General features: G+C 37.7%; 1 protein-coding gene across 6 annotated transcripts in view; it reads left to right on the forward strand.

Annotated features, from left to right (window-relative positions):
* The window catches only part of SMAD5 (SMAD family member 5), a 28,536-nt gene extending 12,256 nt beyond the window's left edge, over positions 1–16,280 (forward strand). For all 6 annotated transcript variants that reach the window (XM_009670174.2, XM_068959599.1, XM_068959596.1 and 3 more), the window contains 6 exons: positions 6,114–6,702; positions 7,820–8,071; positions 9,107–9,226; positions 9,884–10,105; positions 12,709–12,965; positions 14,315–16,280. In XM_009670174.2, coding sequence (XP_009668469.1) covers positions 6,300–6,702; positions 7,820–8,071; positions 9,107–9,226; positions 9,884–10,105; positions 12,709–12,965; positions 14,315–14,458 — 1,398 coding nt within the window. In that variant the 5' untranslated portion in view covers positions 6,114–6,299 and the 3' untranslated portion in view covers positions 14,459–16,280. The remainder of the gene's footprint in view (positions 1–6,113; positions 6,703–7,819; positions 8,072–9,106; positions 9,227–9,883; positions 10,106–12,708; positions 12,966–14,314) is intronic.
* Positions 16,281–26,100: the final 9,820 nt, after the last annotated feature.

Consider the following 26,100-nt stretch of genomic DNA (forward strand, 5'->3'; position numbering starts at 1 on the left):
AAAATTATTTTTGTTCTTTGGTCACGCTTTTTGCTGAGCTCTTCTTGGCAGTAGTTGGAAGTGAGGATCCTCTTGAAAGAGGATTGGAGCTCTATTAGTGAGCTTCTGGGACCTCTTTCATAAATCATTACCACTTGTGTGTGTGTGTGTCTGTTGTTTTTTTTTTTTTTCTTGTGACTCTTGCAAAGACTCTTTAAGAAAAAACAGAGGCATTGCTTTTGCATCGTTAAACTTCTATGGCTAGCTGAGTTATATAGCTTTTGTGATAACAGTTCTTCCTGTAGGATGTCTTACTTGCTTCTTGTGCTTGGCCTCAAAGTTTTTGTTATGTTTCTTTTAAGAGAGTGCTAGTTAGATACTTCTCAGATAACAGAGTTATATACTTAATTTTTTTAACTGTTTTAGATGACGCACAGATGCGGAAGTAAAAAGAACAAGTATTACATTGGAAAGCAGGGTTTGAAGTTTTTAAAAACTTTTTTTTGTTATTTGAAGAGCAGTTCCAGTTGGTAAAATTTTTGAAGATGTTAGTCTTTTTTTTCCCTGTTCTTATATGCATGTATTATTTAGTCAGAATGCTTTGCTTCAAGCATGCCTGTAAGGCAACGTAAAGAAATACAGTGCTAGTGTAAAAGCAGCTATTGCAGGTTTCAGTCAACTTGGTGTCCATTTAGATATCCAGCCCTATTTTGATGAAACTGCCCTGAATTGCTAATTGATATCCTGCAGCAGGTCTCCTTTCATCTTTTACTTACCTTAAGGGGAGGTGGGAACCGTTTAGCTAAACAAATCATTGATGGCATTCTTCATGAATAAGATGTGGAGTGGCATATTTTGAGGAAAAACCTTTTCTATTCAAAGACTGTGGCAACGGTAAGGAACATGTAGGTTTCCTTTTATCAGCCCCTCAAGTTCTTCAGTCATAGTCTAAGTGAGAAGGATGGTATCTTAATTTATTTGTGCATGGAAAATCTATAGAGCTAACACATCTTCTATATTTATCCTGAAGAAAAGACTCTCGTAAACGCCATTGAGTGGAAGCATACGCTAGACTGCAGTGTAACATGGAGAAGAATGTGTATGTATGTAGTGTTTAGTAATTTTAAAAGGAGTTGGAAAAACGGTAATAAGAAAACAAGTATCGTGCACAGTTCCTGTCAGGAAATTTATAAGGAAAGAGAGTTTAATAACATCAGGTAAAGCTAATATGCAGTAAAGTTGTAGTTAAACAAAAAAAAAAATATATTGTATAATATGCTGTAACTGAGCTTCTGAGCTTTCTGTGTGAATATATACTGTGTTAACATGCGTATGGAGCAGACTTCAGCATTTCTAAGTTTTAAAGGGCAATAAAGTTATGCGCAAGTGCTGACTGCAAAACACTTCTTAACTGGCAAGTCTGAAGCGACTCTAATGAACTGCCAATTGTGTAGATAGTTATAAGGGTGGTTTGTTTATTTTATGAAGCTGAATCTCAAAGCAGCTTCTGATCTTGAGCAGCGAAGTTCCTTGTTTCAGATTGGGTATGATGCTACAGGAAGCTCTCCTCGTTTGCAAGCAAGTAAATTAAGCAGGAAAAGAACAGTGCTTATACATTTGAAATACGAGCTCAGTGTTTACAGTACGAAACGATGAGGATCGTGTAGTTGTTACTTATTTTACTCTTATAATTCTGAAAAACGTTTGTTTTTATGCTGCATGGAGTGATGTGTTGCTTGGGTAACGGTGTTTTAGATTTAGATTTCTGCTGATAGGAAATTCAGAGTTTGGAGTCAGCGGCAGAATACGTATGAAAAGTGTATCTATCTTACCGAAAGAAATGCACCATGTGAAGTCTCATATTGATTTGTTCTGGCCTGAGTTCCTCTCAAGCCCCTTTAGATGTGGAGCCAAGGTAATCTGCTAGATTTACCAATTTCATACAATAGGTTAAAAGTCTCATAAGAGGACCAAAAGTTAGTTGAATTCTTAGTATTTGCGGTGATAAATAAGAGACAGTTTCTTTCCTCCCTGCCCTCCCCAAATGAAATTTAATTTGAGAGTTCTGCTGTTAACTAACTTTGTTTATGTGTAGCTGGGTTGATGAGGTGTTAAGAAGGGGTTTAAACAATGGACTTGTTCACACAACTTATTTCCTTCCATTTGCTGTAATTGTTAGCAAGAACTTTAAATGTACAAGTAGTGTTTGCCTCAAAGTCTAGTTTTGATACAGAGATTACTTCCTCTTATGTTAATCCACTAAAATACTTTTTTGCCATCTAATGCAATGCATTAAGCTCATTTTATAAAGAGCATTTGTAACTAATTGCTTTTAAAAATGTAATGATATGTTTTTCAGCCTATGTTGTCCTTAGCTCACTTGAAAAGTTACTGAATAAAAGAAGGTAATGCATGGCAGTCTTCCTCTTAAGGAAATTTGAGAGCTTTTTTTTCCCCATGAAAGTTCTTACCTGCTGCTTCTGGAGAGGTACAACGCTGTGGAAGGTGTTTGCTTAAAGCCTCAGAAGGAGTTGCCTCTAAATTTAGATGGTCTGTTCAAGCTATTCTCAATATTTTGATGCAGAAATTACATAAAATTCAAATAAATGTTACAAATACATTGTGCAGCTCATTCGGAAATTTTAAAACTGTGGAAGAACTGCAGTTTCTATGAAAGCGTTTAATTTCTGTTCATAAATACCTAAACCTACTGCTTCATGACTTTCTGTAGCTTCCAAAAGAAAACACTTTTGTTCTACAAATCATATTTGAACCTTTTTAATTGTGCCTGTTTTCTGAAGAAAAAGAGAAGACTTTAAACTCTCAATATTTTTGCCCTTCAAAGTGAACTTCCAGAAGGCCTACAATGGAAGAAATCCAGTGTCATTTGTACAGCTGAGAACCTATTGGTAGTTTGTAGCAAGGTTTTCTTTCCCTTGCTCTTTTTTGACAGTAAAAATCCACTTCAGTGGAAAAGTCTTGGAAGCCTCACAGGTGACCAGAATGGCTTTATAATAAATGTGATTAATGTTTTCAACTTCAACAGTCTCATTTTTCAGTTCTAGAAGCATAACCTTCTTTTTAGAAGAAGTCGAAACGGATTCGATCCATCTGTTCTGGTGCTTCAGCAGTACTTATACTAGTACTAGGTTTTGCATTTGTTAGCAGGTACTGAAACTAATCTGAAGTTTTTAGAGTTGATTAACATGTTATTTACTCTATAGTTTTTTCTAAAGTCATGTTTTATGGCACAGAGTGACTTATCAAACTTTCTTGACACTTACTCTGCAAATATTAGTTGCTATAGAGGTCACTTTTAGTAGAATTGTTCCTGCTTTCTTTGGTTTTAGTCAGTTTGTTTAATCTAACAGTATACCTACTGTTAAATGATGCTGGAGTAACATAATAAAAATAGTAACAACTGGTAAAATTTCACTCCTAGTTGTTGCATGTTACTGTTGTGTTTGAAATGCTGGAAAAATACACATGATCATAGAATGGAATTATTTAATGATCTGTAAACTTAATTTTGTATGATATATGAGGCTTATTGTGGTGGAATAGTTTAGGGGGGCAACAGCCAAAAGGCATTTCTTGAAGGCTCTTTTGAGCTAGACTTAACTATAGGGATTTCTAGTTTAGGTGTGTGCTGTAATAATCCATTATAAATATTTATAAATATAAATATATATAAATATGTGCACTTTTCTGCTTTTGGTGCTAGCAAAAAAAAGTCTTATCTTTTCAAAATAATTTAAAACAGAATGGTTTTGCCTTCAATTAAGTTTTTTTTCGAGAACGTCACTGAGAAATAGAAATATTAATTGTTTTCTCCGTGTTCTAAGGTTCTAGGTGGATTCATTTCCTTTTTCAGGGGTGTGAGCAACTACTGAAATCTTGTAGCTATTGAATGTTCCCAAGTGAAAGTAGGTTATTTGTGACTATAAACAGCTTTTACTTTTCAGAACGCTAAACTTTTATCCTCAATAAAAGAATAAAATTAGTCTGTGTTCATAGCCAAGTTTATCTCCCTTTATATATTTCCTGTTCCTTTGAAGGATGCAAAGGTTTTCATACGTTTAATTGTGTTGGGAAACCAAACTTACACTTGAGGTGCAGGCATGTTCCAAAGAGCTGGTGATGGCTTTTTTTTCCCTATTTTTCTTTTTTTTGCGGTACCTTCTTATAAGTGCTTACTGAGGCAGTGAGAGACCTCTGCCCATTTCATTCTTCTTTTTTTTTTCATTTTGCTTTTATGAGAATTTAGGAACAAATAAGACGTTTAACCAGTATTTCTGTTCACTTTTCTTTTTCCAGTTTTTGCCATATTGCTGAAACCAGGCTGAATCATCAAGGAAGTATTAACAGGGTTAAGCTACTGGGAGAAATAAATGTAGTGACAGGGTCCCTCCCTAACCCCCCCGCCCCCCCCCTTTTTTTTTTCCCCCCAACTTCTGCTTTCTTCATAGCAGAGTGTCTTTGGGTCTGTTCCTTCCTTCCCTCACCATCCCCCCTGCCCCCAGCAGAAAATCTAAATTGATTACATATGGGGCATTATAAATGCTTCGAGTAGGGATATTTGCTGCTCATCTTTGGCTGATGATGCTTCATATATGACTTGGTGTAGGCTTAAGCATTTATGAGAGTTGAGTGCTGAAATGCACTAAGTCTCTCGGGTTCCTGAAAGCTATTTTTTGGTTGTTAAATTGGTTATTATAGGAGAGTACCCCTGTATCTAAGTGTGTTTTTCTAAATGTGTCTAAAGGCTTGTAAAAGCCTTTTTTATGTTAATCAAAGGTGAGAGTTAAAAAGATCCCCTTGATTAAAGGTAGTGACGTGAGAGAACCAGCACAGGGGGACTTAAGTCTTCATTTCTTTTTTTTTCTCTTATGTGCACATTTAGTGTCCTAGGGCATGTTAGGTGTTCTAATTCACCGCCGTTTATCAAAAGTTGAGAGACAATGTTGTTTGGCAGTCTCTGTAGCAAGAAAGGAAGCGTCTTTTGTTGTGGACATCCTTTCTCTTAGCTCTGCTCTTGCTTTTTGCCAGCTGCTCATTGTCTATACTTGCTTATTTAGTATTCACAAGGGATTTTATAAGTTCTTATCAGTTTGTTGCCACAGCACATCATTTCCTCTTGTCATCGTTAGTTCTTAATTTGAGGGGGAAAAAAACCCAACAGATTTGCATTAGAACTGGTGAGTGGTTTTAAAAAAAAAAAAAAAACCATTCATGAGCACTGTTGAGTTGCACAGCATTGTTTTGTTCGTTCTCTCCTTTCTAACGCAGTTTGTAGTAAAGGTCTCACTTCTAGTACTTACTCTGCTATGCCTTCCCCCCGCCCCCTTCTTTTCTGAGGAGAGGAAAACAATTTTTTTGCCAAAGGCTAAAAATATCCAGTGCTTCAGATAATCCTCCTAGAAGATACAAGGAAGTTCAGCATAAAAATAGTGGTAGCTGAAAAGATTGACCCCCCTCTCTGAATGGCTGAAGGGAGGTTGTTTTGGCGGGTTGGTTTTTTGGGGACTTCTTATTTCACTATCTACAGTTTCTTCCTCATCTTTTTATACTCAAAGACATGTAGATGCTTTAGTGTGCTCTCCTTTTGAGAAATAAGGATGGATTTGAGAAGCTGAATATTTCTCTGGCTTATTGGCTGTGGAACTGTTGGTTCCACCTTACCTCTTTATTTCTTAACAGCACGTTTAAATCTTCCGGTGAATAATTATTTGCCTAATATCTGAGTTTTACTAGACAATTTTAAAGCATATTTGAAAATCCAGTCTTCAGAACTGTTTGTTAATTCCAATCTCAGTTGATCATTTTGTTAGGAGATTCATGGTTTTACAGAATTGTCGGAAAACTCTGTTAACAGAACAGGGCTGTTCCTTTGGTCCCTTCACTCTCCTTTTTCCACTAATCAATAATGAGATAACTGGGGACTCTGTTTTATATTCATCCAGCTTGGGGGAGAGGTTCTAAGAGTTTCTAGATTTTTTTGTTTGTTTGTTTCTAAACAAAATTAGGCATAATGGCAAGGTTTGAAACAGTCATTCTGTTCACATCGGACTTTGTTGTACCTTTTTCTTATTTACTAATCACTTGTTAATTCATCCTTTTCCTTTTTTTAACAGAACTAAATTGGAAGAATCGTTATTGATGTGAAGACTTCATCACTGACATCTATATGTTCAGTTGTTAGCCTCCAAGAAATAATAACAGCTCATCACTTGCAATAAGTGCTTTTTTATACACTGACGTTTATTTGCAAAAAAAAAAAAAAAAAAACACTGAACAAACCTTTTGAAGACTTGTGTCAAATGACGTCAATGGCCAGTTTGTTCTCCTTTACTAGCCCAGCTGTGAAGCGTTTGTTGGGCTGGAAGCAAGGAGATGAAGAGGAAAAATGGGCAGAAAAAGCTGTTGACGCTTTGGTAAAAAAGCTGAAAAAGAAAAAGGGTGCTATGGAAGAATTGGAGAAAGCCTTGAGCAGTCCAGGACAGCCCAGCAAGTGTGTTACTATCCCCCGTTCTTTAGATGGGCGACTTCAAGTTTCTCATAGAAAAGGCCTTCCCCATGTTATTTACTGTCGTGTTTGGCGTTGGCCTGATCTACAAAGCCATCATGAGCTGAAGCCATTGGATATTTGTGAATTTCCTTTTGGATCTAAACAGAAGGAAGTCTGCATCAATCCATACCACTATAAGAGGGTGGAAAGCCCAGGTATGTTTGAATATGACTGTCTGAATGCTGAACAAAATCTCCAGAAACGACCTCCTCTTGACTTCTTCCTTCTCCAGTACTACCTAGTGAATTAAATTCAGTGTATGAGGGCGTTTGGAAGAGTAATGTTCGAAGTGTAGTTTTCTTGTGGGTTAGGGGGAAGGTCATACCTTCTGCACACAGCTATTTCTTTGTGGTAAAACGTATTTTTTTCACCAGATCTCTTAGGCGTGCTTCCCATAAAGTTAGTGGCAAAATTCTAATTTAGAGTAAAATAGGAAAGAAATAGTCAGAAGACTTCAGATTCTTTGGGAAACTTGTTTGTGAAGCTCAGTCCTTGTGAGGAGGTTGGTAGCGTTCTTTCAGGGACTTAATACTTCATCAGTTAGTGATATAAAACAAGGAAGAAAGCTCCCTGCTTGACTTCCCATTATCAGGCCAGCAGAGTTGAGTGGAACTAAGAGCGATCAGTTAGAGCAAATTGCGTACCAAAATGTGTTTGGTAATGAGTCTGCTGTTAAGGCACGTTGCCATGGGAGAAGGTGAGGAGGATCATGGTTATGAGTGGGAGAGAAGAATTATGTTACTCTGGAAAGTATAGTGAAAAGTTGCTGCCTTTGTTCCACGCAGTAGGATGTGCTCTACTTGAATTCCCTACTTTAGAATACTTGAATTTAAAAATTAAAACTCCATTTTGGCAATAGCTGTTTATTTGTCATATAGATTTTGTATGTCTTCGATGTAAAATACTATGTACCGATCTAGCTGGACTATTACTTACGGTAATACTGACTCTGGCTTTCCTTTTGCATTGATTTGATAGTATACACTGATTTTTATGCTTCCAGTTATGTGAAATATGAGTTTACTTTTGCTCTTTCTTGCAAGAGTAATGTTTCCGTTTTCCATGAAGTATAATTTAAAAGAATGAAAGACGAAAAAAAGGGGCAGAGGGAAGGCAGTTGGATCCTCTGCTCTTTTCCTTCCTCTTGCCACCCCAATTGGTGTTGAAATTATCATGGTGAGCAGAAATAACACGTTTGTATCCTGTTCCTTCTATCTCTATTTTTAATCTAAACTTTTGTTTTTTTGTTTTTGTTTTTTTATTTTGTTTTAGTTCTACCTCCAGTGTTAGTGCCTAGACATAGTGAATTCAATCCACAGCACAGCCTACTTGTTCAGTTCAGGAACCTAAGCCACAATGAACCACATATGCCACATAATGCGACATTTCCAGATTCTTTTCAACAACCCAACAACACTCCGTTTTCCATTTCGCCAAACAGTCCCTATCCACCTTCTCCAGCCAGCAGCACTTATCCAAGTTCCCCAGCTAGTTCCGGACCATCTAGTCCATTTCAGCTACCAGGTAAGTATAGCCTAAACATGGGCTTGCTAAAAATAATTGAAATAATTTACTGTAATGCTAAAATCTATTGCGACTTCTTTATGAATTTGTGATACTTAACAATAAATTATTTTGCCGTTTGTATTTTAGGGTTTTTTCTTTGTTACTGGTTGGAGTTCCCTCTTCTGCTAGTTTTGTTTTTCCAAACGCTTTTCCTCACAGATACTGTACAAGTGAGTTATTCTGCACAGCTTCAATGTGCAGTCATTGGTGAATACTTTAAAATAACACCTAGCAATGAAAAGAAGGCAGATGTAACTGACTGATCAAGAAATGTATCTGTGTCTCTGAAGCAAAATACTGAAAAGTGATATTTAACTGGAAAAATCGGGTGTGAATTTTCAGTAGAAGAATCGTAAATGATTTGGGTGAAAATAGAAGGAAAAAAAACCCCAAACTGAAAGAGTCAAAGGGAAGAAGCCAGTGAGAAGCCAGTAAGAAGAATGTATTCATGGCATCTGCACGGGGTTTCTGAAATGGGGAACAGCAGGGTGTTGATACACATACTGCTCTATAGAATGGAAGAATAGAGACATCCACACTTGTGTAATGAACTCAGCCTACAGAAGCAGCAAAAAAAAAAAAAAAAAGTCATCTGGTTTAGACCTTCATTGTCCTATGTGAAAGAGGGCTAGCATTGTTCCCTCCTCCTTTCTTTCTTTTGGAACATGGAGAAAAGAAGGAGAAAAGAGTGGACAAGAGAGCTAATGTTTGCATTACAGAAATGGGAACTGCAGTCACCCTGCCCAGTTGCAGAAGTGCAGTTTAAAAAAAACCCTATCTCAGATTTTCTCATGTATGTAATCTTGTTACTGAGTTCCTGTAGGTGAGAATACAGCTGTTGATGGAGACAACTGTAAAGAGCATTGTCTGGGTCGTCTTCAGACTGCTTTGAAAGTGAATCCCAGTATTTAATGTTTCTCGCAAAAGAGCGTTATTTGTTTGGCAACCCAAAGTTGTTTGGGTTTATTCAGTTTTATTTTTTCTTGTTTGTAGCTGATACTCCACCTCCTGCGTATATGCCCCCTGATGATCAGATGGGGCAGGATAATTCTCAGTCTATGGACACAAGCAATACCATGATCCCTCAAATCATGCCAAATATATCTACCAGAGGTAAGTTATAAAGTACAGTGTAAAATTAACTTCATTTGGGTTCTTAATACTAATGGCCAGTTGATTGAATAATTTCAAATGGTGCAATAAACCTGTGCTGATAAGTGGACGCAATCCAAGACAAACTGGAAGCAAACCAAAAAAGAAGAACTGAGAAACAGAACTTGTGCTGCTCATTTGTTTGATTTCTGGTTATCTCAGCTTTTAAAGTATTACATAGTATTGCTTATGACAAGTTGAACTTTTTTTTCATTTCTCAGAATTATGGAGTGTTTTACGGCTACCTTTTGCATGCTATTGGAAATGTATAGACTGGAAGGCTCTGAAAACTGAGTCCCAAAACATCTGTTATTAAAAGGGGACAGAAAAATCGTATTTCACTTAATATCACAGTCATCTATATAATTTTTGTTTATGTAGTTTTTTTTACTTAATATCATGTTTAAAATAGGAAAATAATTGTAAACATTGATGGAATAGTTGAAATGCATGAAAGTTAAAATTGTCAAGATCTTAATCAGTAAGGATTGATCTTGCCCATCATGTATTGACTAAATATTAGATATTTATTGATATTTTGTAGGGCTTGCTTTACAGTTCTGGATTTAATATTTTAACATTCATATAAACTGGTATTTCCATTTTGCTTATTTTCAGATGTTCAACCTGTTGCCTATGAAGAACCCAAACACTGGTGTTCAATTGTGTATTACGAATTAAATAATCGTGTTGGGGAGGCTTTTCATGCATCTTCCACAAGTGTCTTAGTAGATGGGTTTACAGATCCCTCCAATAATAAAAACAGGTTCTGCTTAGGTTTGCTCTCAAACGTTAATCGCAACTCAACAATTGAGAACACTAGACGACATATCGGAAAAGGTAAAACTTAATTGTGTTATGCATTATTAAGAAGTTAAGGGCAGTAGGAGTGAAACCAAGGATTTTTGTGAGCATAGTGACTACGTTGTTGCACAGTACAGAAATTGAAGTAATCTGCGTTATATTGCCTACCTTTCCGGTATCCAAAGACAACTCACATAGGCATGGTTTAACACGCTAATTGCATATGTTTTTGCTTGGCACTAATTTAGAAGATTAAATATTACCTTTTCCTTACTGAGTTGTATTGTCATATGGGCTTGTTTGTTATGGTTAATGATAGTCTGTGTGTAGAACTTTCTGTTTCAGCACTAAGAAAGTTATTGCAGGACTTCGGAAGTTACATGTTAGAGCTGCTTCTTAGAGTAAATTCTTCATAACTACTTTACAGTATATCCAAGGTTTTTTTGTTGTTTTTTGGTTTGTGCAGGATATTACACTGCTGTCTCTAGCATATTCAAATATCTTGCATGAGTTGGAGCAGGACTTTGAAGTGCTAATGCAAAACTGCGAGGGCTCATTTGTCTGGGTGAATCCATGGGGTGTGTATATGTGTGGGAGGGATTCTTGAGGACAGCAGGTTTAGCAAGATCTACTAGTTTTCCCGTAGTGTTTGGCAGATAGCACATACAGATGCATGGTTTTCATCTATGCTGATGGAAAGTGCTTGGATTATCTTAAAATGTAGTATTCTTTTTCTGAAAATATCCTTTTTTGCAATTAACTAATCAAGTCTTGAGAAGAAAACCCCTTTTCTGTTGCACTTGTCCTGAGGTCTTTTTAGCACATGAAATAATTTAGTGCCGTTGGTCTTGAGTTTTTTGCTGCAAGCCACTCTCAGCTTTTAGTACATCACAAGACCCATCCTGTCCCTTATCAATCTTTTAATTAATAATTAGAAGCTACTATAAACATGGCAAAATTTTGCAGTGAATTTGGAAATCATAGATATCTTAGTGTCTGTTAGAAACATGGCTCTCCATCTCTATCATCAGAGAAAAGTTAATGTAACAAAAAGAGAACAGCTGATTTGGGGAGGAGGAGAGGAGGGAGCATGAGGGTCGTCTTGTTTCGGAGTACCCCTTTTACCTCTGCTGGTGCCATCAAAAAGGGTATCTTATGCGTCTGTCTAAGATCAGAAATGTAACAAGGATCCAAGATCATTTTGTAGAGTAGATGGTAGTGACTGCAACTATATCTTCAGCTTTAAAATGTCTACATCTTTAATACTTGGCATTAAACTAAAAATTTGCTTTATGGCAACGGTTCTGAGAACATTTAAGGCAGTTTTTGGATAAAGTATTACTCGTTTATGGCTTTTACTTAGTCTTGGGTTTTGCCTCCTTTAAAACTACCTAGTTGTATTTGCTAAACTTTTTTTTTTTTCTGTAGAAGTATTGCGTTGCAAGCATAAGTGATTTGTAATCAGTGGATTATTTTTTGAAGTATCTTGTTCTTGTTCTTTTCAGCCTGTTAAATTATCCATCTTCCTTCTTCAAAGATCTCTCACTAGGTCTTTATGCAAAAGAATTCAGCTAGCAACTAGTAGTCCCTGTTCTTTTAAATAAATAAGATTTTATGGTGGAAATGTGTTCTTGCCCACGCACAATTTTCTGACGGTTGCCAATGATTCCTCTGGGTAAACTTCATCCTTCCGTAGTCCCAAGTGGATTCAGCAGCGTGCACAGCAGTTGTTGCTGTCTGAAAGATTAACTTGCATTTGTTGACTTGCTACAGCCTCACCTGGCAAACCACAGGATAGTCTGTAATGGTTTCTCAGATTATTTCAAGGAAGATTTACCAAACTGAACTGCATCCCAACCCATTTAACAGTGACGGTTGGGGGAAAGGAGGAAGACTGGGGAGAAGGAAGGCAGGAATCTCAAAGTGGCAGTGAAATCTGGTTTTAGTTGCTCTTAGGTGTTAATTTTTAGTCTATTGTTTATTTGGTAGAATGTGAAAGACGTAGTTGTTACAAGCTTCAGAACGTACAGGGGAATCACTTATTTGCATAGGGGAATCCAGGCAAGTCGGATAAATCTAAGGAATCTCTTGATCTTAAGGTCTGTGAAGCCTGATCGTGTTTAAATTGTACAGGTAATTGGACTTTTCTTTCCCTTTGATCAGATATGATAAAAATCTGAGCAGATTATAGATATACTTTCCCATTTGCATCTATCACTGTGTCGTCTCCTAAGGTTGTTTTTTTTTTTTTAAACTCCAATCTGAATTTCCATAAGCAGAGGCTGCTGGTTTATAAAACTGGAGTGTTAGTTTCCTAGATAAATTCAGTGCATTTTATCTTGAAATAATTGTTGGCACTGTTTCGTTTTGGTGGGGTTTTTTTTTGTTTTTAATTCTATTCTGTAATTGATGAGAGAAGGACATCTAGCGGCTGATGTATAATGAAGCCTACCATATTTTGAAATGAGAAAGTATGTTGTACTGCGAGCATAAGACTTAGGGCGCAAAAGAAGTTTTTCTGAAAAGCTCTTCAAATGAAAAGTCTGCTTTGTTGTTCTCCGAGTTCAAGGGGGTTGTGTAAGTGCTAAATTTTTGGAAAAAGTAACTTGAAACCACTTTTATCTAACTTTGTTTTTAAGGAGTTCATCTCTACTATGTTGGTGGGGAAGTCTATGCTGAGTGTTTAAGTGACAGCAGCATATTTGTACAAAGCAGGAACTGCAACTACCACCATGGCTTTCATCCGACAACTGTATGCAAGATTCCTAGTGGCTGCAGTCTAAAAATTTTTAACAATCAGGAGTTTGCTCAGCTGTTAGCTCAGTCTGTCAACCATGGATTTGAAGCAGTATATGAGCTCACCAAAATGTGCACCATTCGAATGAGTTTTGTAAAGGTAAACAAATTGTTTTAGAGCATTTAAACTTTTTAAACTTACTGTGGACTTTGAGGTACTCAACAATAATTACATTAGCAGTGTAGCAAAGCTATTTTGAGGTGGTATGATTCTTACTTTTCATTTTAAATGTGTTGAAAAATGATTAATTTGGGGAGGGGAGAGAGAAATGGATGGAAGGAGGGAAAAGCACAGAGTGGCCGTGTTGAAAGGTGGCTATGTGTTTTGTTACTTCAGTATTCAGGACAGGGACTTAATCGTTATAGCTACTGTAGTCTTATTAAAGGAGACTTGAGCTTATGCTCTAGATTTGAATTAAGTGGCAAGAATAAAGTGAACTGCAAGACCACTAAAAGAATGTGACTAGAGAGGAGCATAGGTAATTGCAGAAAAATGTGCAACTCCTTCAAACAGATTAACTAATTTTTTTTTTAAACTTCATTATTATGTTACTTTGGTGACATGGTTTAAATTAGTGAAGTCACTATGCTATTATTCTCATGGTAATATTTCCACATCATTGTTCAATCAAAAAACTGTCCGTTTCAGATTTAGCTCGGAGCGTAGACTTGTGCCACGTGGTTTCTTTGTATCTTGTTCAAAAAGAAATCTTAGTATGATATATTTAAGGTTAAAATAAAATGCATTAGGAAAACTTTGTTCCACAGAAATAGACTTGTTAAAATCCAGTGGATGTGTGTGCAGATCTTCCCTGAAAGATATTTGTGTACTCATAGAACTACTGTAATTGTCATTTGCCCTGAGTTAAAAAAGATGGTAGGACTCCATGTTCCTCCTTCAAATCGGCTGGATTATATACACTGTATTACATGCATTGTTTGCTGTTTTCTACCCCCTCACCCTTCCCCTTTAGATATATGCTGTGGTGGTGCCTACAGATCCAGCTGAGCCTCATCTAGTTAAATACCAGCCAAACATAGGATAAGACACTTCTCTGAGGAGCTTAAAATTGTTTGTGTTGTCAGTTATGATAAAAGAAATACTAGTCAATTTGTTTAGGATGTGGAGGATAGGAAGCAAGGACGAGAAGTGAACGATAGGTGTAGCCTTAGCCAGGAGTCGTTCCTGAGGCAGCAGTCTGTTTCAAGGGGGAGCATGGATAGTCATTCCAAAGCCATAGCAGGGAGGACTTGATTTCGGCTGCTGAGCGCAGCCTTCACCATCCCTCCTTCCCAACTTTTTTTTTTTTTCCTTCAATAAAAACTTGATCATGAATTACCTTTAGATGAATATCTTAGAACATGACTTTGTACTCCTTGTTAGTACGGTTATTTCAAAACACAAGTATATTCTCATCCTAATTGGTAATGTTTTGTTCGTTTTTATAGGGCTGGGGAGCTGAATATCACCGACAAGATGTCACGAGCACCCCATGCTGGATAGAAATTCATCTTCATGGGCCTCTGCAGTGGCTGGATAAAGTACTTACGCAAATGGGTTCTCCTCTTAACCCCATCTCGTCTGTTTCATAGTGCTGAGATACTATCTTCAACCTTATTTTTAGTGAACTTATTCTAATTTTAGAGAAACTTCCAGTGTGGATACTGTGAGCTATATGGAGAATGGATCTTACAGTTTAACTTTTTTTTTTAATCCCTTTGTGACCAATTCCATTGTGTATAGCTGATCGATTTTACATTTCAGTCTGTTCTTGTGATGCTTAAGTGACAGTTGAGCCCTAAGGGAAAAAAGTCTATTGAAAAATTCAGAACACTTTTCCCCTCCCTCAAGTAGAACTTAAACAGGCATATGTCTTAACTGGAAATTTTTTTTTTCTTTTTGAATGGTAGGGACAGGAATTATGAAGACTGATTTCAGAAAATAAATACATATCATAGTTTGGGTTTTTTTTAACGTTTTTAAAACTGAACACGTGCAGCTCCAGCTAGCAAACTGTATTTTTAGGGTAGTTGCTTAACATCTTAAAATTGACATCTGTCATAAGCAAAATTAGACTTATTAAAGTGAATTTGCCTCAGATTGAACAATGTGATTTTTTTTAAGTGTACACATAAAATATACTTTTTACAAATATTGGAGTGGTGTAAAAACACTTGTATTGTCTATTGGAAAATGCTGTCATAAACACACTGTATATTAATGCAGAATAGCAAATCTTAGCCTTTTCCCACTTCAGTTTTGTAATACTGCTTTTAACCACCATTTTAAGTAGTAATTGATACAAGGTAAACATCTGGCACGTTTCTGGAGTAGTAATTCTTATTTTGCTTTGATTTACACTCATGCCATTTGGATGTGGTTGCCAAGGCCTTTTTCTTTTTAGGTACCCTTCTCTATTTTAACAAAAACACTACTGTTTGTAAATGACAGTTCTTACTACTTTTTGGATGGAATAAGTTTTTTTTTTTTTTCTTTTTGGTGTTCTAGCTGTTTGTTTTACCTGTCTGGAATTGATCTGTGTTAAGCCTTTTGATCTCTCAGTAGACATTATGCAGTATTAGTGATTACACTGTATTTAATTCACTTTCAGTATGAGTTTGAGTCTCTTTCAAGACTGAGTGGCTTAGCAAATTAGTAACTGAATGCAGAAGCTTTTACTTATAGATGGTGTAATTTAATACAGAGGTGTTGGTGATGACCAAAAGTAATCACTTTTTTGTAGTCTACGTGAAACAGTGGTCTCGATCCTGTCCCTATTGGCAGGGGTTCAATCAGAAGACTCATAACTGTAATTGGCAGCTTTAGGGAATTGAAGGACTGACTGCATTAATATGGTGATGAAATTACTCTCTCACATATAAAGAATCCTATTACCTGTGCTGTTGTACTACACAGTAGAGGATTTAAACACTGTACAAAACACTAAAAGAAACGAGCTAAATAACATATGCATAGTTTTCCCCTTGAAATAAAAAAAAGGAGGCTGAAAGAAATGTTCTAAGAGAATTCAAAGTGAATTATGTACAAGATTTCTTTGCATGCAGAAAAAGCCCTGTTGTATTTTTTTTTAAACTCCTTATTGTCGTATTTCTTTTTCCCAAACACCTTTTCAGAAAGGGCTCAGTGTTTGGGGGAGGAGAGACTGAAAACTCTAAAATGCAAATACTTATTAAAAGATACGTTGCAGTTAACTACTGCAATCCTGAGACATCATTTGCTTACACAAGTTCTTGTGTCTCCTGTTGAATGACAGAGTTTCTACTCAAATGTGGAAATCGTGCATCATATGGTACCTAAGTAACAAATCATCTTAAAGGAATAAAATTGTTTACGTGTCAATAAAATGTTTCTTATGAAATGCCTTAATGGAATAAAGATGAACTGTTAACACTTTTTCAGAACCCTAATGCTCTCTCATACAGGAATTAATATATCACTTTTTAAAAGCAGTTTCTCCAGTGTGTTTAAAAACAAAGTACATCTTCAGGAAAAGGGGAATAATATCATATGCCACTCACTTTTGGGGTCTTCTCTTTCATTCTTTGGAAGTACAATCCACAAATGGTTCTGTTGATTGAATGAGATGCAAAGTCAGCTGCCCACAGGATCAGGCTTCCGTTTTCCTCTCCCCAGGCCTGACCTTTGTCGAGTTGCTGAATATATATGTATTTGACACTACAGCATTTTTTTTCTTGATTAGCTTTTATTATAAATGTCATGGCACATTGAATTAAGGAGAGATCCCAGTTGTAGGTACAAGGTTTTACTTCATCCAAAATATATTTCATCTGGCTTCATCTCTGTATGTTCAGATGTGGCCAACTGATTCAAGAATGGGTGCTGAAGTGGGTATTCATGAGCCAGAGCTGGTGCTTAGCACTAGTATTGTGGTTAGGTTGGCTACCCATGCACTGAACCATAATTTCTGCAACGCTATCCAGTTAACCCACTTCTGATGCTGTCATTAAGTACTAAAGTACTCTGACTGGCATTTCTCTGCTTGTGTACATATTTTTGAACTGTAACGTATGCAGTGCTGGGGATATCCTTGTGACTGCTAATTTTGCCAGGGCAGATTTGCAGGGGCAGTCCCAGTAAGATTTGTCCACGTGCTGCTTTTCTGTTTCTTTAAGTAGAACTTTTTGAGAGCTTTCTAGTTAGCAAATTTTGTGTGCTGCTGGTTCATGGTGTTCCTAATCATGTTTAGTTTATCCGTGCTGCTGATAAATTCAGATATCAGTGCGCAGATGGGTTGGATGAGAACTTTGACACTAATTATGCTTTAAATATAGTGATAAGAGAGATTGCTGCTTCTGTTACAGTATACTTGTGCTTAAGTCACTTCTTGATCTAGATGGAAGGATGGAGAAACTGGGTCAGCCAGTAGTTTTGTTAATGGAAGATGGAGCCTTTCCAGTATAGTCCAGCTTAGACTGAATGTTACTCTTCAATGAAAGCTATTTTGCCTTTTGTAGTGTAAATATATTCTTCCATTTGGGCATTTTTCTATTTTGCACCAACCACGGCACTAATTAACAGCTTTGGCAATACCAGCAAAGAGCCTAGAACAGGCATGTACTGAAGTTCTTTCTGGGCTTGCTTTATAGTCACTAAGACATGGTAGTAGCTTGGATTTTCCTCTTCTGAGGACTTCAGTCTTGCTGGCAGTCAATCCAGCACCTTGCGTATTACGTTCATTTAATTGTTTTAGGCATGAAGTAGTTGTACATGAAGGGATGACATTGGGTTATAGTATCTATAGGACCAAAATAAAACTTTCTAGTATGACGGACAGCTGAGAGAAGTCTAACAAAACAGCCCAGTAGTCAAAATAACAATGGAACAGCCTACGGGTTGTGATGAGTATAGAATTTTTTTAAAATATTGGTGATCTTTTATTTTTTACCTGAAGCTGAAATCTTTTTTCCACAGTATTACAGTCTAAAAGTTGTCTACTCTTGGGCAGGTCTAGAGAAACATTAAAACGTGTCATGATTTTCCCTAGCTTGAAATAATTGTTTTTTTCAGGATACTGTTTTAGCTGCCCAAAGTGTTGCTAGTAACAGTCTTTTAAAAATAAATAAATAAATGTTTTGCTTCAAAAGACAGTAGTGACTAACGTTTTCTTATAGTTGTGAAGTTTCTCTAGGAAGGAAACCCATTCTGAATTCAAACCAATAGACCAAGCCATCAGATTACAACATAATTTTGCTTTATTGTGCTGCTCCATAAACCTGCTTCTGTGTTTGTTGCAAGCATAACCTTTATGCTTTTGTTTACATTGTAGGAAACACAGCTCTAGCAATGAGTTTTTTCATTTAACTCTGAACATCCTTTTATTTTGTTAATTTTAAAATTATTAGGTTTTGCTATGTTATGTTTTTAAAGATATTTTTTGCATACTGCTGCTCATATTTCAATAAACAAAAAAAAAAACCCACAGATTTTTCTGATTTTCTTTATCTGTAACTCAGTGTGTGTCTCAAACAGATTTGTGTTCAAGGGTTGACTAATGAACTCTCCTCGTAACACTGCTGATGTCTTGCGCTGTACGTACTCCTCCACATACCCGTGTGAGCTAGTTATGTTTAAATGGTTTTCCACAGCCTTTTGGTAACACGAGCTGTAGTGCGCTCAGAAACAGAGATTAATTATTTTGTTAATTTAATGTGTTCTTTTTAGTTGGCCTTGTAGAATGCAACCAAGCAAAAACTTGGTTCCCGTTAACAACATCAATTTTCTGGTGCTGGCAAAAAGAGTTAAAGCAGTAATACAAAGAACATGCAAGACTTTAGGCTAAACTCTCTTGCTACGTGTTTTGGGAGTGGCTGGGAGTTTTTATGTTGTGGCTAAGCCACTTTTATATTCTTCTAAACAAACAATCACCACGTGTGTAGTACTTCAAACTGATGATTGATAGCTTTTTCATTGAAATGAAGGCTATGTTGAAGCAGCTACTGTTACAGTAAAATGGAAGTTTAGGACCATTTTAGTGAGCTGCTCTTTTACTACCTATTATCCTAACTTTTTCTTGCTTATCTAGATCTTACAGAAATAAGTAGAGGATGAAATGGTCATTTTTTTAAGGAAGGAGAACACCAGTTAAGAGAAATTCCTTCTTTTTTTGCAGAATGAGTACAGAAATATTGAATTTTGTGGTTTTTAATTTTGTTTATGTTGGTGATGGGATTGGTTGTGCCAGAGAGATCTTATATATTCACTGTGAACTCTTCCCAGCAAATGCAAGGTAAGGAAGGGCACAACATGGAGTCAATTATCTGCTGAAATTCATCTAGAAACCAATACTGAGTTACTTCTGAAACGGGATACTTTATAAAAGAGCTTGCTCATGTGTTATTTTCTAAAAAAATCAAATGACAAATCTGTCATCTGCGGTTTCTATTTGTATTTGTGGAACGCACAAAATTGCAGAAGAAATAATAAATTGCTTTAGTTCCTAAGAATTCCTAAGCAATAATCAATTGCTTTAGTTACACAGGGCTCCATTTCCACAGAGATCTGCCAGTCCATGTAAGAGCAACAGCAAGGACAAATTATTTGATTAATTAGTGCAAAGCTGAAACAAAAAAGATGTTACAAGATGACTGATATTGACTGTGCTTCCTGTTTTGGGGCTTAATTTGGATGGTAGACTATCGGCTTGTAGTAATACTGCATATAGTTTGGTTTTTTTTTCTCCATAATATCTCTATAATTCTTCCTGTGAATGTGTGACCGTACTACTTTACTGAGGATCTAGTCGCTTAGGTAGAGAAGGCTCAGATGTTTTTGCCGTTCTCGGTGTGCTGTTTTGAAAAATAGTTCAAGGATAACACAGCAATTGCTTCTTGCTGTTAGCAAACACTGTCCGGTTAATATACATCAAAGCAGTTTTCAGTTCAAAAAATATGCTATGAATGGACCTATTTAAAGAAGTTTAGTATTTATGGTTCTTCCAAGTGATGATTCTTTCATATTAAATTTTTGAGATGATGTGGATTAGGATCAGGAAGATCTTCCCAGAGAACATGAAGCGTAATGATAACGAAGTTATCCCAGACTGTTCAGTCGCCTGCTTATGCTAAGTGCTGTAGGACAGTGTCACACCTTAAAAATTACAATTTCTCTCCATCTTGAAGCTGGGAAATGTTCTGCTCTCCTTCCTTTCCTTTCTAAAACTCTTTTCTTTTAAACTGTGTATGTTTACCTGTATGTAAGCAATTTTTTTTCTCCAATGGTTTGCCTGGTTCTGGATGAGATGCGAGATGCAAGGGAGAAAGAAAGGAAAGAAATAATGATGACCCCCCCGCCCCACCCCGATACTGTGTTTGGATATTCTTGCTTCCAAAACGGTGATTGCCGTGGTAGGTTCAAATAAGACTTACTATAACAATGCTGCCTAGACGATACAGACTTATTTGCAAGTGAGTAACGTCTCGACAATGCTGCAGCGGCTTGTTGGCTTTCCATCTGCTTGTCGTCATTTGAAAGTACAACACAGCTGAATATTTCAATTTCAAAGAGTAAAATTACTAGGTTACTTTCTCCTGGACATACTAATAAACTTGAAATTCCTTAATGCACCTTTTGGGAGGAGTAAAGATCGAGGTTCCCTGCAGCATTTTTTTTTTTTTTTGGTGATAGCTCAATCCAGGGAAGAAGGTTATTTAGGTTACTTTAAATTTAACCCATGCATTTTAAATATAGATCGGGAGCACTGGAATGATGGCTAACTCTTTTTTTTTTTTTAAATAACAATTACCGTTTCTTTTGCTGTTGTTTAACCAGAATTTCGACTGAAGGGTTGGGTGTTTGGGGTTTGATCCAGAAGTTTTACGTGGCCCTGTGTTAATTAACATGACAAGTCCTGTACCCTGTGGCTAGAGAAATCAGTCGTTCTTGTTCTGGAAGGTGCCTTATCCTAGCTGAGGAAAATTTGGAAAAATATTTTTGCTATAAATACTCTGGTCTGATTGGTGCAGTCTGTGCGTGGATAAATCCAGTGGGATGTTGGTGATAGTCTGGAATGTCAAGTCAGTGCAGTATTTCAGGCTTTTCGGAATAGGTTTTGTTAAGTGAGCACTTTGTGACATGGAAATACTGAGTTTCCATTCAACCTGGCAAATTCAGTATTTTTGCCTATATAACTTAAAGCTTAACCGACCAAAAAAAAAAAAAATTACTCCCTGCCCCCTCCCCTTAATCAGCATCCAAAAAGTTTTTTTTACAAAAGCTAAATAATAACTTATTAATGAATTTTTGTCTAGGGAGCTCATGTCTTTAATTGCATACTCATATCACTGAATTTGTCCCGTAAAGCCTGTGGTCTGAGGAATGGAGAGGAGTGGTGTCGCGTGTTACTGTGCTAAGTTTTGAAAGAGCACTGGCCGTACGATGGGAGATGTGACCAGTCAGTGCAGAATCCGGGTTCTGACTTATTCCATCCTGCATTATTACAAAGCTACACTGTAAACTCAGGATGCCTTCCAGATTCTCGCTGCCATAAAAAAAAAATAGGACCACCTCTGTGTAGATAAGACACATACACCCCCTACCCACACATGCACACGAAAGGACAAGCCCTAAAAAATTTGACTATTCCTGCAGAGATAAGAGATGAAGGGATTCAGTGGTGAGGTCTGGTTTCATTGATACCGAGTAACTTTTCATTCTGACAAAACACTTGTTAGGGTTATTTGCTGCTGTTTTGTGTTCCTGCTCCTTACAGGATGTCACGTTGGTAAACTCTTGACCACTCACTTGGGTAGAGTGGCAACGTTTCTGGCAGGTTTAGATTTTAGGTTTTGCTTTTTTTTGCTTCTATCAGTCATTGGCTTCAGTAAACAAGAAGAGCGAGCCTGACTCCTTGTCAGCCTTTCAGGGTTGGTAGCGGTGGTAGTGCAGCGTGCGAGGCATACTCGTAGGCTTGTGTCTTGAAAGACGGGGAAGCCAGGTGCTGACACCTCCTTCTTCCATAAAACACTTTAACACATTTTTAAGTTGCCAGCTATTTTGTTCTAAGGGCAGTTCTGTATTGTTCGTTATAAACAACTGTTTTCTGTTCTCTTTTTGAAATTGCAAATCCGTTATTGTAACCAACGTAATTATTTCCAGTACTGCTTAACACGTTGAGCTGCTGTGTAATCCCATCGTTTGTGCGAAATCTTTTTGTGAAATCTCTTAGGTCTAGAAACTACTCTCAGCGAACTCATGAGCCTGTCAAAGAAGTTCTGGGAGATGATTTAGACTTTAGATTTGGAGTGGGGACGTTTTAAAGAAAATGCAAGATAAAATAGGCATGTTTCTGTAAGAGCCAAATGGAGACTTGTACCCTGAGACTTGTTGTGAGAAGCTTGTCCTGAAATCTCTTGGCTGTGAGATTTCAAGGCTCTGGTGAACAGTCTCACACCAAAAATGGTTTTTATCCGAAGAAATCTTCTTAAGGGTCCAAGAAGATAAGTGGTCCTATACCACCATAAGCCTGAAACCACCAGCTTCCAGGAATGAACAGATTGTGTCTGCAGAGATTATTCACTGATGAAACTACAGTTACTTTCTGCACAAATGCTCAGTACCGCAGAGAGGATTTTCAGACAGCGATACCAGAAGGGTAAAAATAGGGGGAGGGAAAACTGCAGAGACTTGACAGTGTGTAACTTGCCGCCCAGGAGACTTCTGCGTGGATTTGGACTAAATCTCTTTGCATATGCCTATAGTTTATGTACTTGTTTCGGGACACGCAAGTTAAGACTCGAAAGGAAGGAAAGACAAACTCTTAAAGCCAAACGCATTGTAAACACAGTGCGGTTGTGTCTTCCTTTCATCTTTTCAATCTCACGTATCTGTTGGTGTTTTCAATGTTCCAAATACTGGGTATATAAAGCTATTGTTTTTCAAAAGGTTTAGCAAAACGAGGGCCGTGGTCAGAGCAGCACTCGGGGAGGGACGTTGTTTTGTGTGTCGGTGGAGCAGCACCGAACACCTCCCACCAAGGTGTCAGCGTCCGGTTTGACCCCGCGCCCCCCCCGCGTGACGCCAGGTCCAGCTGTACCGTGTGTCACAGGGAGATCGGGACTCTCCTCTGTCTTGGCTTCTCCAGCTGCTGCTCCTTGAAATCGCTCTTTGCGTGGCTGCAAGGCCAGAAGACGGTCCGGAGGCGCACCGTTCAGAAGTGACCGACTGCTCACTTTGTTTTTTAGTTCACTAACCAGTTTAGGTAAGTGTCCAACCGCCCTCCTTTGCTCTCTTTTCTTAATGAAAACTGAGCGGTGGAGGAGCCTTCGTCTTGCTGATTCCTGTTGTGAAGTGGTGTCCTGGGATAAGCGCTTTTCATTTCTTTTGTAAGGTGCTACTAGAAGAGAACTCATAAGAGCAAGTGCGGTTGCAATCTGCTGTGGCTCCTCTGGTTTGACACCCGTTCTGAGAGCAGGATCAGAGCTCGGCTTTGTCTTCTGCTTTTCTGTACAGGGCTAGTGCACTTACCAGCCTGAGGCATGCCAAATAGAAATTAAATATTTAGCTTTTTCTTATTATTCTTTGCCTGTTGCCTTGCCGTGTAGTTTATGACAGACTTGAGTCCTACAGATGACTCTTCTCTTCCAGGCGTCAGCTGTGAAGGCCACGTGGCACTCTCACCCTAGTGGCAGAAAACATTCAACTTTTTCTTTTGGTTTTTGCTTGGCGGGGGGAGAAAGAGAAATGCAGAAAGGCAAATGACTGACCGTTAAAGAAACCCACCACAACCCACCAAAAGCTCAGGGAACGGCATTGCAAACAGTCTATTGCTGAAAAGCTTAAAACCAACAGCTTAAAATTAGCTCAAGCTTGCTAGAAACTTGCACAGACCAGAGCGTCGACCTAATCTGTTTTTGGTGAGCTACTCCTCTTTGCGCGGCGAGCTTGACCGTACTGGTGTAGCCGCAGCTTCTGCATGATGCCGTGGTGCAGCCCCAGAAAGAGCGTGTTACAGTGATCTAACGTGGTGGAAGCAAATGTAGGTAACTGGTGGTAAGAGCCACATTAGGTGGAAGAGGTCACATTACTTCAAGGTAGAAGTAATGAGTTGTTTTTGTGGCTCAGAGGAAGAAGTATGGTGACCTTATTTAACACACACATCCTGATTGAGGAGAGCATGTAGATGTGTTTAAGCGTATGAGCGTTCTCCGAAGCATTATAGGAGCTACTCATCCTTCAAAAGCACGCATATAATTAAGAGAGCCTCTGAATCGGGCCACATCAGTTCTCACAGCTTTGTGTCCTAGATTTCTGGTGTTTAACTTGTCCTTCACGTTTTAGCATACCGACCTCAAGTCTGCATCGAAGAGAAGCCATCATGCAGGGGGCTGTTGCAAGACTGAGTGTGTCTCAGCTATTTGAAAGGCTGATAGAGAAAGTGGGGTTTACTCACCTAGGGCAAACATTTGACTTGCAGAAGGTGAGGAGAAGGGGAGAAGTTTGCATTTGGGAACCCACATATGGCATGCACCTAATAAAGCAGTTGCAATACGTGGAAAAAAATGTCTGGTCAGGAAGTGGATTTTACAGTCGGCTTCTATTTTGTCCATTGTTAATGCCCTGCCTGAACTTTGGGCCTGATAAAAGAGAATGTATCTCATGTTTTCCACACATACGTTTCATACTGTGGTTAAAATGTCATGAGTAGAATTTTCTTCTGAAATAAGTGATTTAGGGTATTGATGAGAGCAACATGGGACTTGCGTAAATGCTTTCCTGATAAATCAGGTAGCACAGTAAGCGTGACAGGTTCTTTTGGTGTGTTGCTCCAACTATCAGACCCTGGTGAAAAATAGGATCAGTCCATAGTTATTCTTATTAAAGTAACATTTTAATAAAGTACAGTACAGTGCAACGTATGTTTTCTAATGCTTTTGCCAGTAGAAGTCCTTAGACTAAACTCATTATGGCTGATAGCTGAAAGCAAGCTGTCATTATTTAAAAATAAATAAGAATTGCCTGATTTGATAAAACTTGATTTATTCAAAATGGGCTGAGCTAAACATAGCCTTAATTTATTCTTTGTTTATACATTAGAGTAATTACTTGACATTACATCAGTTAAGTTTGGTTTAGATGAAATTTAAAAATTGGTTACCTATTGAGAAATAAGAAAAGCTTGTTTCATAGAAGCTTAACGTATTTGAGCATAATAAAATATGGTAACCAAGACAATAACATTAAAGTATATCAACTATGTAAGCTCTTTCCATGTAAAAGAGCTTGCAAACAGGGTTCTACGTATCTACGTTTTGGCTGTGTGTTTGGGTGCAAGCCTGTTTGTGCGCATGGTTGCATTGTAAAATCTTCTCGTTTGGATTAAAAAGGTTATATGCATAGATACACACAGCATTTCTGCTGTACTCTGCATACTAAGAATGGAGTAAGGGGCACAGCCGCTGATATGACTCAAACACGCTTCTTTTGATGGATCATCCGCTTGCATGGATCTTATAGATTGGAGCAAAAATTGTTTTTTGGACTGTGTGCCTGTATATGTATGTGACTATCTACAGTTCAGCTTAGGGAGAGCCATGGTGGAGGAAGAGGGCCTTTGCCCACTGACTGTGGGAAATACGAGCACAGTTCTGCTATTCGTGCAGTTTGTGGAATTATGGTACCGTAACTGAGAGTTTCCAAAAATCTACTTTCTATATAGTAGCATGTCAGCTAACAAGGTTAAGCAGACCTTTTTGTATAGATTTTGGAGCAACACTGGATTGCTAATTAATCTAAAGCAGTGTTTTGTCAGCAATGGTCAATGCTGAATAAATCAAGCTACTTCCCTATCCATGAAGCTTGCTTCTAATTGATCTAGATTTGTGCAAAGAGCAAGGAGTGGAAATACTGTTCATTGAGAACTACTCTTATTGTCTGACTCGCAGTGTCCACAAGTTATCCAGCTCTGCATGAAGCTCAAGGCACTCTGTTCTCCCCTTCCATTACTTTACATACTATTAATAATGTTTATTTTCTCTCCTTCCTTCTCTCCACCCTGCTTGTTTTGGTTTGGTGCCTTGGTGAATAATTGCCTTTGTAGCTTAAGAAAGTAGAAAACAAAGTTCCTTAAGTATTTAATGATTCACGTAACTGGTAACTTAAAACCTGATTGAAGATGCAATAAAACATGACAAACGCTCTTAACAGTCAAAAGTCTAAATAAACATTTTTATTTTTCTCTCTCTACCAGGCATGGCTC

The sequence above is a fragment of the Struthio camelus genome, chromosome 13 (genome assembly GCF_040807025.1).
Source record: "Struthio camelus isolate bStrCam1 chromosome 13, bStrCam1.hap1, whole genome shotgun sequence".
NCBI classification, from domain to species: domain Eukaryota; kingdom Metazoa; phylum Chordata; class Aves; order Struthioniformes; family Struthionidae; genus Struthio; species Struthio camelus.